Below are 12,350 nucleotides of genomic sequence, written 5' to 3'. Positions count from 1 at the left end.
GCCACATGCTAAGGTTCGTAGTAGAATAGTAAAACATATGTGCTTTCCTGAAGTTTCAAAAAAAAAATGAAGGCTATCTAAATAAAAAACCTGAAGTGTATCTAAGCCACAGTAAAATGGAACAAAATGCTATTTGGGCAACTGACGCAGAAATCATGGGTGCTTCCTCTTTTCTTCAGACAGATATTATGGTATATGCAGCAAATGGTACTGACATAAATGGTAGCAGGAAGTACAGTTGGTTGAGGTACCCTTCAACATTTAGTTTAAACGAAAGAACAAACAAATCATTGTACCTTAGAAATGATCATGATCATTTTGATGTTGTGTTGTCCTGTTAAAAGTGTCAAATGAGAAGTTCTTAAAGATTCAGGTTTCAACAGTGATAAGGAGTGATTACTATATTTATAGTAAAACAAAAGTGTAATTGATACAAGTCTTGATTTGTTGTTATTCAACTTTAGTAAGTTTTGATATCAAAAAATTATATCAAAAATGTGTTTGTTTACTGAAATGAATATGCTTATGTCCAAGGGCTGTGAGAGCTAATATGTCTACAGATGTGTATTTTTAGCAGTATTAATAGCACTCATTCACATCATTTATTTGTATCACTTGTGCTTTATACACGTGATATGGAACTCCTGGCATTGTTATTAACTGATAGAATATAGGTGCATATTTATCAATTCACGAAATTATAGGCCTGAAAAGTAACTACTTAAAGAGATCAATTTTTTTTTTTTCAATTCAATATATTGACCACTCTTAGTTGTAAAATACTTAAATACATCAGAATTATTCAATGTATACATATGTAACAGAATCAGTAAACAACTAGTTATATTGCCAGTTATTCAATGAATAATGTTTTTCTCAGTTTGGAAATTATTTGCTTAACTTAATACTGGATTTTCATATTTAATTTCATAATAAAGCTTTGATATCAAATTTAATTAAAAAAATTGAAGTTTTCCAAAAAAAAAAAAAACAAAAAAAAAAACAACATATTTGGCAGTTTACTTTATTTGAAAGTGCTAAAATACAATGGATAAAATATTTAAATGGAATAGAAAAGGGCATAAAATCACTGAACGTTCAAGTTCGAGTAAATTGTAATGTACAAAAAATGAGATTCATTGATTTTTAGTCAGTTGTTTGCTGATAAAATATTTGACCTGTTTTGTAAATGTTTGTATATATTTGTACATTTTACAAGAACGATACTCATTGCTTGGAAATATTTGCTTCAGTATTTGAGCACAATATGTTTCATATGCAATAAAATGTTAAACAGTGAAAAATATATTGACCTTACCTGTAAAGCAATTGTGATTACAAATGTTTCAGCTAACAGAAATATTAATGCCTGTCAGCAGTCCACAAAATATGCTATTTCAAAGTCCAAACCAATTTCAGTAGTGATGTCATTGTTCATAATTTACTAATCGGCCCTTGCAGATTACTATAGAAACTTTGGTTTAGGTAGGGTATGGAGCAGTTTGGAAACCTGTGGCATACTTTGAAAATATTCAAATAAATTTAAGATGTTTAAAAATTAAATATACTTTTTGCCTATTTTGACAAAAAATGCAATTAACTTCATTTTCAACTGTCAAAACACTTTGTTTGTGAACATTTAACTATACTTCCCTTATTTTGACTATTTTCGGAAGTAACTAATAAATTTTTTAACACAATTATTAAAGTTTCTGTTATTCAGAAAAAGGTTATCAAACTATCACTGAAATTGTTTATTACTTTTATTGGAATGTTAACAAGTTTTTTACCACAGTTGTATCAATATGCATTTTTCTTATACAGTTGTTGTGCAAAATTATGGCAGCTAAAATCTTTGACGTTATCAAGCTCAAGAATTTAACATGGTTATATGGTATTATTCTACAGTATTTAAGTAAAATTGTTAACAATTTATCTAATATGTATTAAGACCTTCACTAAAGTTAAAGTCAGTTATACAGTAATTTATCATTCATGAATAAGCATTTTCAATAACAAAGGAGCTTGAATTTTTACACATTTCTACTAAAAAAAATCATAACAGCCTGCTATATAATTTCACTGTTCTTGGTGATTATTACTTGAAAAGAAAAACTTGTTTATGAAGGTTTATTTGTATTAAAATGTCGGAAAAATATTTTGGTAGTTATTTGTTTTTCTTTCTGTACTGGGAACAGTCACTGTATGCTTGAAATACATTCCTATTGATGAAAATATTTAGCTTAATGTCAAGGGGTTATATATATATATATATATATATATATATATATATATATATATATATAAATTATATCAAATAAATAAAATGACTTCACATGCCTTTCCAACAGTATTTAATTATAAAAATACAAACTAATTTCGCCTGTCGGAAAGGCATGTGAAGTCATTTTATTTATTTGATTTATAGACTTTCATCTTGTGCCGAGTCTTTTCATTGTCAAGTATATATATATATATATATATATATATATATATATCTGAAGAAAATGATTTAACTTTACTAAGTGCCTGCTAAAGTCTGACTGAAAACATGATGCATGATGGAATAGTATATGCCCCCATTAGTGTCAGTCAGAGGTAACTGGACAATGAATTGTCTATAGTATGCCGTGACATTGACTATTAAACATTTGACCCTGAAAAGGATAGTGTTCATCTAATAAGCAAAGGCAATCATGCTATAAGTTTGATGACACTAGACCTAAACATTTCTATAGCTAATGGGTTGATACGCTTTATTATCTCAAGGTCTCAGTGACCCTGATTTTTGACCTTTAAAGCCCACATCCGATAAGGCTCATAATTATATAACCAAAAATGATCCTGTAGTGTTTAAGTCTCTGGTGTAAACATTCTTCAGTTATTCTGCTGATAAGAAACGAAGTTCAAGGTCAATGTAAGTATGATGTTACTTTGAAGACTGAGGCACTGTAGTTCTGAAATGTGACCTACTAACCCCATGTACAAAAGGGGTCATCTGTTGATGCAAAATGTTCTATATTATTTATGATTAAGTTTGTGGTCTGTTTTACCCCACTGATTTTTGTGCATCAACAAGAGAGAAAGAAGAACACACTAGGGGGAAAGAACCAACCAGTTTCTTCTCCTTTTACCATCTATTATTCACACGTATAGGCACATACACTTGTACATACTGGGGGGAAAGAACCAAAAAATCAGTTTCTTCCCCCTTCACCGCCTATTATTTATACAATCATGTAGATACATACATACTAGGGGAAAGAACCAGCTAGTCAGTTTCTTCTCACTTTACTGTAAATTAATCACACATGTAGATACAGTCATACATACTAACGTAGAAAGAACCAACCTGTCATTTTCTTTCCCCTTTAGTGCCTAGTATTCACACATGTACATACATACAAACTAAGGGGGAAAGAACCAACCCCCCTTCATCGCCTATTTTGCAAAGATGCAGGCACATAAATACTAGGGGAAAGAACCAACAAGTCAGTTTCTTCCCCTTTCACGATCTATTATTCATACATACTTGCTAGGGGAAAAGAACAAACCAGTCAGTTTCTTACTCTATCACTGACTATTATTCACACATGTAGACACATATGTACTAGGGGGGAAAGAAGCAACCAGTCAGTTTCCCCCTATTTTTTTTTTTTGCATAAACAAGGGGAAAAACAACCAACTGGTTGCTTTTTTTCTCTCTTGTTTATGCACAAAGACTAGGGGGAAAACAACTAGGGGGAGACAATCCAACTTGTTTTTTCTACCTTGTTTATGCATAAAAACTAGGGGGAAAAACAACCAGTGGTGAGAAAATAGCAACCGGTTGTTTTTTTTCTCTCTTGTTTATGTACAAAAACTTGGGGGAAAAACCAACCAGGGGGAGAAAAAAACAACCGGCTGATTTTTTCTCTTGTTTATGCACAAAGACTAGGGGGACAAGTAAATTCGATGAATTGGTATCCCCCGCAGAGTCTGTGGTGAGGAATGGCAAAAAATATATCCGGCAAAAAGTTAAGGATGTTAATAAGAAGCAAATAATTTCATTCGTCAAAATCAATTTAACAGAAAATAAATGTTTAACAAAAGAGTACATAATAAATGTATGATATTTTGATCCTGACTAAAGAATTTATTTTGAATGGGATATGCTTACTGTAGTAAGCTTAGCTTTTAAAATTAAATGCAGATAATTGAAATGTGAGCTTGAAGTTTAACGTGAACGAAATACTGTCTTTGAGTGGTTTGGCACCAGGTGTTGCTGTTTAACATGTACATTTGAACTTAAAAGAACAGAATGATGTTCTTAAGAGAACACATGTAAGATATCTTGAACATGGCTGAGGACAATGTTTGTGCAGTCGCAACTTAATATATTTTTTTTGGGGGGTGGGGGTGCGGGGGAACGGGAGAGGAAACAAAATTTCACATGTTGATTATAAATATTGATGGAAAATTAAGAATGAAAAAAATAGGGTAAAAGGGTGAAGGGGTGGGGGTGGGGGTGGGGGTGGGGGGATAGGGAGGGATGTAATCAAGGTAAGGGGGTGACCAGGTGATGGTACACAACTTCACATGTTTACAATAAATTTTCATGGAAAAGAATGGAGAAATTTAAAGAAATTCTACCAAATGGTAAGTTTGTTATATACAAATATGTGGATTTTTATACAATTAAAGGGCAATAAGTATTAATTTACACATAAATCCGAATGAAATATACACAACCACATTATGGTGATCTAAATTCTGTTTAAGTTTCATAGTTCTAGGTCAAATATAAAAAGAATATGAAGCAGAAATTGCCATATTTATAGTACCCTATATAATTAACAATAGAAATTTCTAAGGGCCATAACTCTGGTGTTACTTGGGCAATCTGACTGAAACTTGACGGGCCGCAAGAACTCATAATGGTGAACATGTATAATTATGAAGTTTTGAATAAATATTCCCAATCATTTCCTAGATATGGCTCCGGACGGACGGACGGAAAGACGGACGGACAACGCCAAAACTATATCCCTCCGACTTTCGTCGGGGGATAAAAAACAACTAGGGGGAGAAAAACCAACTTGTTTTTTCTACCTTGTTTATGCATAAAAAATAGGGGGAAAAACAACCAGTGGAGAGAAAAAAGCAACCGGTTGTTTTTTTCTCTCTTGTTTATGTACAAAAACTGGGGGGGGGGGGGGGGGGGGGGCAACCAGGGGGGAGAAAAATCCAACCGGTTGATTTTCTCTCTCTTGTTTATGTATAAAACTGGGGGAAAAACCCAACCAGGGGGAGAAAGAACCAATCGGTTGGTTTTTTCTCCCTTGTTTATGCACAAAAAACTAGTTGGGGGAGGAAATCGACTGGTTGGATTTTTCCCCGGGAGAAAAACTGGCTTGGGAAAAGCTGGGCTGTTACACCGGGCTAGATTTAACAGTAAGTCACTGGAGTTTTTCATGCAGATCTCCATCAAAACGTTATAATCTATTTTGAATATAACCATGTTGCGCAATTTACGAAGTCTTAATACTTTTATATAAGTGTACAAACCTGATGTCCTCCGGGTCCTATCGTAATCATCTTGATCCAGTGGCCGGCTTTCCTGATAAAAAGTGTCGTCCAAGAATTCATAATTGAAAATTATCCGATTCTCCTTTCTTGTAATACATTTATCCATTACGTCCTTTGCAATCTCTAAGGCAATGAAAGCACAAGTAAGATCATATGCATGTTTTGTTATAGGTAAGTAGAATATACAAACAGTAACTACAGAAAGGCAAACGTTGCATTACGTTGCACTTCAGTCCTCACAAAAAACTATAGACAGAAGTTCATTTACATATTTTTTAAGTATTAATAAAACGTATAACAATATATTTTGCTATACTAGTAATTGACGATAGACGTGTGTTTTACGGTAAATGTACCAATTTAAAATCGGTCTGTCCTTTGTTACTTGTATGACAAAATGTGTGCACTGAATGAAGAAGGAGAAACAAGAATGATCTCAACACTGCATGATAGTTGATTTCACACTGCTCCCACAATTCAGTTCCTTCTGCATCCAATATTGTCATCAGCATCTTATTGACATAAGATATGGGTTCCACTGGGCATCAAATGGGGTCACAAAATGAAGTTATTTTCCCCGTAAGGTAAACCAGTAGCCGGACAAATATATCGATGATTGTTTGATGTTATTTCAATATCGAAATAAGTTTGTTTGTTTAAGGATTAGTATATTACTGTTCTTTTATGTTTTTGCGGGAAATTAAGTTAACCAGTGTTCTTTGATTGAAATTGAATTGTTTGAAAAATACAAAGCTGTTCTCCATAAGTAACTGCCAACTTTCCCATTTGAATCAGAGGTGGAGGACGATTGATTTCAGACACAATTTTTTCTATCAAAATCCTCATATAATCGTCTTTGTATTACGTTTAAGACGTTGCGTACGTTGTTGGCGAACATCGGAAAGTTTTCAGTGTTTCATGAAATTCGTTTTAGAAATACGGTTGTTTATCTTCTTATATCACAGGAAAGGTAAAACAATCTCTCTGTTAGTAAATATGATCGCATTTACGTTTAACAATTAGTAAAAATTTAATTGGACATAGAATCATAGAAAACAACACAAAAACGTCATGTAAGATGTAACAGAATTCACCAATGCGCATTATTTAACGGCTTGGTAAATTCATAAAACTATTTTTTTCCGTCAAATAAGAAGACTTGGTGACGTGACGTTGACTATATTTGACGTCATTGCAGTCATTTGCTGTTCAATACTTCCTGTAACAAACAGGAAGCAAAAGACAGATCCAACTTAAAACCTAAGATTTAATGTCTTTCCTCGACAGGATTTGTTAAAATTTCTGTATTTTCTTGAACTATTATATGCTTTCTATAGTATTTATTTTGACAAAAAGTACATAAATTCTACTTTTGAATTAGTAAGTTTTTGTCGTACATTGACTTTTAATAATGGCGTTTAATATATGTATATTTTAATCTAGCCGCGATGTCACACGTGTCAAAAAATGCAAAAAATAAAATTACGAAGTTCTTACGTGCCGAAATATTTAAAGAAATATGTATTTGTTTACAAAACAGCGACTGCAGTCTGAAAGTACATACAACTGTCTGCAAATTGATATTCTTAAGTCTTACGTTAAATAATTATGAATAAAGTTTAACACATGAAAATTGCAAAATCTAGCCGAGATGTCACAGCCGTGAAAATAATACGTTATATTTGAAAACTAAATAATGTATATGTATTACAATTGTATCTGAACACGGCAATATAATTCACTGTCTGATAAATAATTTGATTGAATAAATATTATATGTACATCTATATCAAATATTTCCTTAAATATCGAAACGACATGATGTATGAAAACTGTAGTCCAACCACCCCAAGTAATCCCTGTAACGTCTAAACGGCTGAAAACGAAGATAACGTCAGTTACGCTAATGTACGCCAACAATGAGCGTAACGTCATATACGGCCCGCGCGAGGATTGAACTCAAGACCCCGTGATTCGTAGATCGGCACTCTCCCCATGAAACTAAGCGGACGGTTTTCGAAATAAATAGCTAAACTATTTGTACACATTCCATCCATTTATCATTAAACTCTCGAACAATGGAAATGAAAGATAACCTGACTTTCAACATCAGCTACGAAAGCAAAGAAAGGTAAACGCTCAAAATCTTGAATTTAGTCTCTCACGAATTCTTCATAATTCAAATAGATATAGACAATCGAAAGCCGTACATTTTATATAACTATTTCCGAGAATTTAAAACTAACACATGTTATCAGCAGAAAAATCAGAATGCAGTTTAATTATCTATTCTACACTTGAAACAGCGAAAAGTTAAAACTACCGCGCTGCCTTTTTAAGGACGGAAGTTTTTTTTTGTAAAAAGGGGTGAGGTGTTATCATAAAATCTAACATTATACATTCTTGTAAAAAAGTGGATTGTTGTAGACTTGTAGAACAAACATCCAAATGATCCAGATGAAACAAATGCGCGAAAAACGCTCAAATAAAGCGGTAATTACATGCGTCGGGAAACTGGTCATGTCCGGATACTAGTTTCTAGATAAAACCGGTAAAGTCCCGTAAAACCTCTTCTAGAAATGTATGACAAAGGGAAAATACCTGGCATCTTCTCAATAAGTGCCCGAAAAGGTGGCCTGTATTTCCGTCCAGTGTTGTTCCGAAGCAGTTCCATCAAGCGACAGATGTCGGTTTTCTGAACTATATACTCAAATATTTTCCTACAATTTTAGTTAAGTTGTTAAATGTTGATGTTTAGAGTTAAGTTAAGACGTTACCGGGAGGATCATAATCATTTTTAATTTCAGCCATTGCAAGCTCGAAAAACATTCCTAAGATAAATAACTTTCTGCTAAATATAATTTAAGGCATCGCCACAGTCATAACTCAATAGCAATTCATATTTTCAGGCCGAGTATTTTTCTCTTGAAAATTGCTCTAAAGCCTTAACAGTTGGTCAAATTATCACCAATATAGAAGCATAAGATGATTTATAGTATATACGCTACTGGTAAAATTTTGAGTCTCGTTTAGACCGAATGTTTACCCCAAAATATTGAAATCTTACGGACTGTCAAATTCCATTAAAACACATATTACAAAGACAAAAGTAGGTTCTTTTTGAAGTACAATATATATACTAGAAATCTTACGGATTTTTTGTCGAAATTGTTCCTGGTTGTTGCATTATAAACAAAAGGACAATCCCATGTACATGTATTACTGACCACAGCTAGTCTAGTCAGAAAAACCAGTACACATCGATTGTGTATCGCAACACTACACTAACTCTATTGATTTATACTGTGAGATAAGATAGGTTTTCATTGAACAGTCAATTTATATTAGTATACCCCTCTTTTCTCCACCATAATAAAATCCCATTACCCGAAAAGGAGATATTTTGACTATAAAAAACATTTTCAACCTTTTTGATACGTGACCAAGTATAAGTGACTGTCAAGTCATTTGACCGCGCTGATATTTTGAATGTCTTATAAGGGCAATTAACTGTTTCAATTGTTTAGCCATATGATTGCCTCCCTTATACACATATAGTAGTGACTCACTAATCAATGTGTTTACCGGCAAGTACCTGTTCAATTAAATAAATTAAAAGCATTTTTAAATATTTTGTGTACATAAGTGTGTTCGGTATAGTAAAATGAATATCACATGGCAGCATATGTGACATTGATATTGTCATTTTCAAAACAGAATGACACCACTCGGCTTTCGCCTCGGGTGACATTCTGCTCTGCCCTCGGGTTGACAATATTAATGTCACACACGCTGCCATATGTTATTTATATAATATCACCTGTTCATATAGCTGTAAATTATGTGTCAATAGATAAAACAAATTAGATAAATTGATAGTGTTAGGACTTTTGTGTATAATTCAGTAAACAGCTAGAATTTCAAAATAAATTCCCTTAAACTTTGTTCTACGCGGTCTGCTTAATATTTGGCTGTAATTATTTTTTTTTCATTGTATCGAATAAACATGTATATTGAGTTTGACTACATGTAAAATTGCAAAAATATTTGTCATTTTGCCAGAGCAAAAAATCATATATAGGCGTAGTACAGTAGTACAGGTAGTGAAATGCACATCCTTTTACTTGCATATGTTCACATTTATATTTACAATATAGTTATGACAAAATCATTGACTTGAAGCTTACCACTTAGTCATCTTTTTTTGCATGTAAAATTTTGAGTAAAATGGCCGCCACAATGGAACAATATTAAGGTTAAAATTGTATGTTGCTTTCGTACTCATGTAAGCCGCTATTTTATACAGTGGCATCAACATTTTCACATTTGAAAATGCATCTTGCATTCTCATATGCCCATATCTCTATATCATACTAGTATAGTTACATGTGACCTTCTGCATAAGTCTGCAATATCTATCTTGTTTTTTTGGACATGCTGCAGTGTGACATGCAACATTCGATGCATTGGCAGGTGGTAAACTTACATCGTGCATTATGCATGCATTTGTGTTGTATATTTGCAAACGATAAGAAATAAATTGGTTCCTGCATTGTGTGTATGAAACATTTTAACTTTGGCGAATGCGCTTATGTATTGCGATTTTTCCACCTTTAATGAAATTAGACATTTATAAGTTGTGTTATTGCTTCTCGTTTCTGTTATACACATTTCTCGTGAAAAGATGCTCATTCAAACAAATGAACGGTTCACCACTATACACACCTAAGTTTGCACTTCACATGTCGCTAAGCCGAATACAACATAGCATAACGCAGCATGCACTGTAGCATGTCACGTTTTAGCACAAGAGGGCGCTTCGTGCTCGGGAGCTTCCGCTAAACCACGGAAAAATACGACACTGCGTATCGTGGCTACGTGTCCGGTAACCGAAATTTTAAACCTGTTTGGTTTTTCGAGGCGTCCATTAATCAAGTTTGAAAAGTTCGGTGTATCATCAAGCCTGTACATGTGTTACTTTATTGCATAAAATAAAGATTCTTGTATTTTATAATCCGCGATGTATAAATAGCTTTTGCATCATGGTGAAGTGGATGCAACGTCCGCCTTTTAAACTATATATCGCGGGTTCGAACCGAGCTGCCGACTCAATATGTTTTTTTTTTATTTTTATTTTTTGTTTGTTTGTTTTTGTTTCCGGTTTCTTTTTAGTTCTAAAACAAAACAAGATAAACACGGTGGAAAATGAACATAAGGATAAACATCTGGTAATGAACTAGGGGAACGGGGGGGGGGGGGGGGGGGGGGTGGGGGGCACATGCATTGCGGTATTCTCCCACCATTAGAAAGAAGTTGCCTTAAGACATTAAACTAAAAGTTAAGTGATTTTACGGGACAGGAGGAGGGGAGTAATCATTTTGAAACTATTCAAGCTAGGGTCTTGAACTCTGTAAATTTCTCTTTTTACTATTTATCATTGTGTAAGGAGTCTTGTTATTATTTATTCAACAAAGAAAAATTATGTAAAAGTACAGCGACGGGATATGATTTAAGAATGTTATGGTTTCAGCACAGTGTTATAACATTTTTTCACATTAGTTGAAAAATAACAATAAGGGAGATAATTCAAAACTAATAGGAGATTAGTTTTTACGCTTTGTGTACTTCCTCACTTACTTTCTTGAATACCCTTCAGATGTCGAAAATCTTAAACGGGAAACAAGTACAAAATTGGAAACCATTCACACATTATTAAAGAGAGTTCTAGTTCTCGTTGTCAGACTTTCCCTCATTACATGTACTTTCTTTAAATTCCCTATTTTTGTTACAAATTAATCGTTCAGACAAAACAGCTAATATGTATGAAGTTTCTAAAACTATTTAAGACGAATTTATGGTTTTTGAGGTAACATTATCTGACGGACTGGAATTCGATATCTCCTTCCCGCTTTTCATTGAAGCAGTCTGAAAGACAGTTATATCCCCCACCGCTGCTATGGGTAGTGAAAAGGTTGCTAGTATTGAATATAGAATATCAAGTACATTTTATAGCAACCTTGACCTTGAACATGAATGGCTGACCCACGGGTTTTGCGAACCATCTCAATAAGGTGAACACCTGGCCTAAATTGCAAGAAAACCCTTCAAGTGGCTTAGCAGAAAAGGTAGGGACAGGAAATTGAACATTTTACTTGTGACCTTGACCTTGAGATGGCATTGGTTAATTTTGAATTCTGCACATCGTATTGATAAGGTGAATAAAACAACCAAGTCATATTAAAATCCTTCAAGTTGTTAAGTAGATACAGAGCGGACACAAAACGGAAGGCTCAAAACTTGACCTTGAGTTGTAACCTTGATCTTGAGCTGACATTGCTGACTCTGAGTTCTGCACATCGTCTTGATGAGGTGATCATTTGACCCAAGTTTCATGAAAATCCTTCAAGGGGTTTACGTAATAGTGAGCGGAAATGATTGTTACGGACGGACTGACGGACGGAGACCATTCCTACAACCAGCACAGCCCACAAACCCCGACCACCACTCATGGTGACGGGATTAAAAATTTCAACTAGCAATGGCTGCGTAGCTCAAGTGAGCAGTTTTGGAACCTACAAACAAAATAACTTAAAAGACATCGGGAAGGCGTTATTGCACAAAACTTCATTCACTTGATAATGTTTCCACTTTTGTATACATGTATCTGGGAAGTTTAAGTACACATTTAAGATCAAAGAATCTGGTGTTTAAATTGTCTTTTCCTTGTAATTCGTCTATTCAGAAGGTAAAGTTTGTTTCCGATTACTTAATACTGCCAGATT

At 33.9% G+C, this 12,350-nt stretch overlaps 1 protein-coding gene across 2 annotated transcripts in view; it reads right to left on the bottom strand.

The window, feature by feature from the left end:
• LOC128552947 (transient receptor potential cation channel subfamily A member 1 homolog) overlaps positions 1-8,623 on the bottom strand; it is a 45,745-nt gene extending 37,122 nt beyond the window's left edge. Inside the window, exons 1-2 of one of the 2 annotated variants that reach the window (XM_053534033.1) lie at positions 8,170-8,623; positions 5,548-5,691 (exon numbers count right to left, since the gene is read on the bottom strand). In XM_053534033.1, the coding sequence (XP_053390008.1) occupies positions 5,548-5,691; positions 8,170-8,242 (217 nt within the window). In that variant the 5' untranslated portion in view covers positions 8,243-8,623. The remainder of the gene's footprint in view (positions 1-5,547; positions 5,692-8,169) is intronic. The other variant, XM_053534032.1, reaches the window with a different exon arrangement.
• Between the last annotated feature and the right edge of the window lie 3,727 nt (positions 8,624-12,350).

This window comes from Mercenaria mercenaria, unplaced genomic scaffold (assembly GCF_021730395.1).
Source record: "Mercenaria mercenaria strain notata unplaced genomic scaffold, MADL_Memer_1 contig_3320, whole genome shotgun sequence".
Lineage (NCBI taxonomy): Eukaryota > Metazoa > Mollusca > Bivalvia > Venerida > Veneridae > Mercenaria > Mercenaria mercenaria.
The sequence above is the reverse complement of the archived record's forward strand: the minus strand, read 5'-3'. Positions and strand labels throughout refer to the sequence as shown.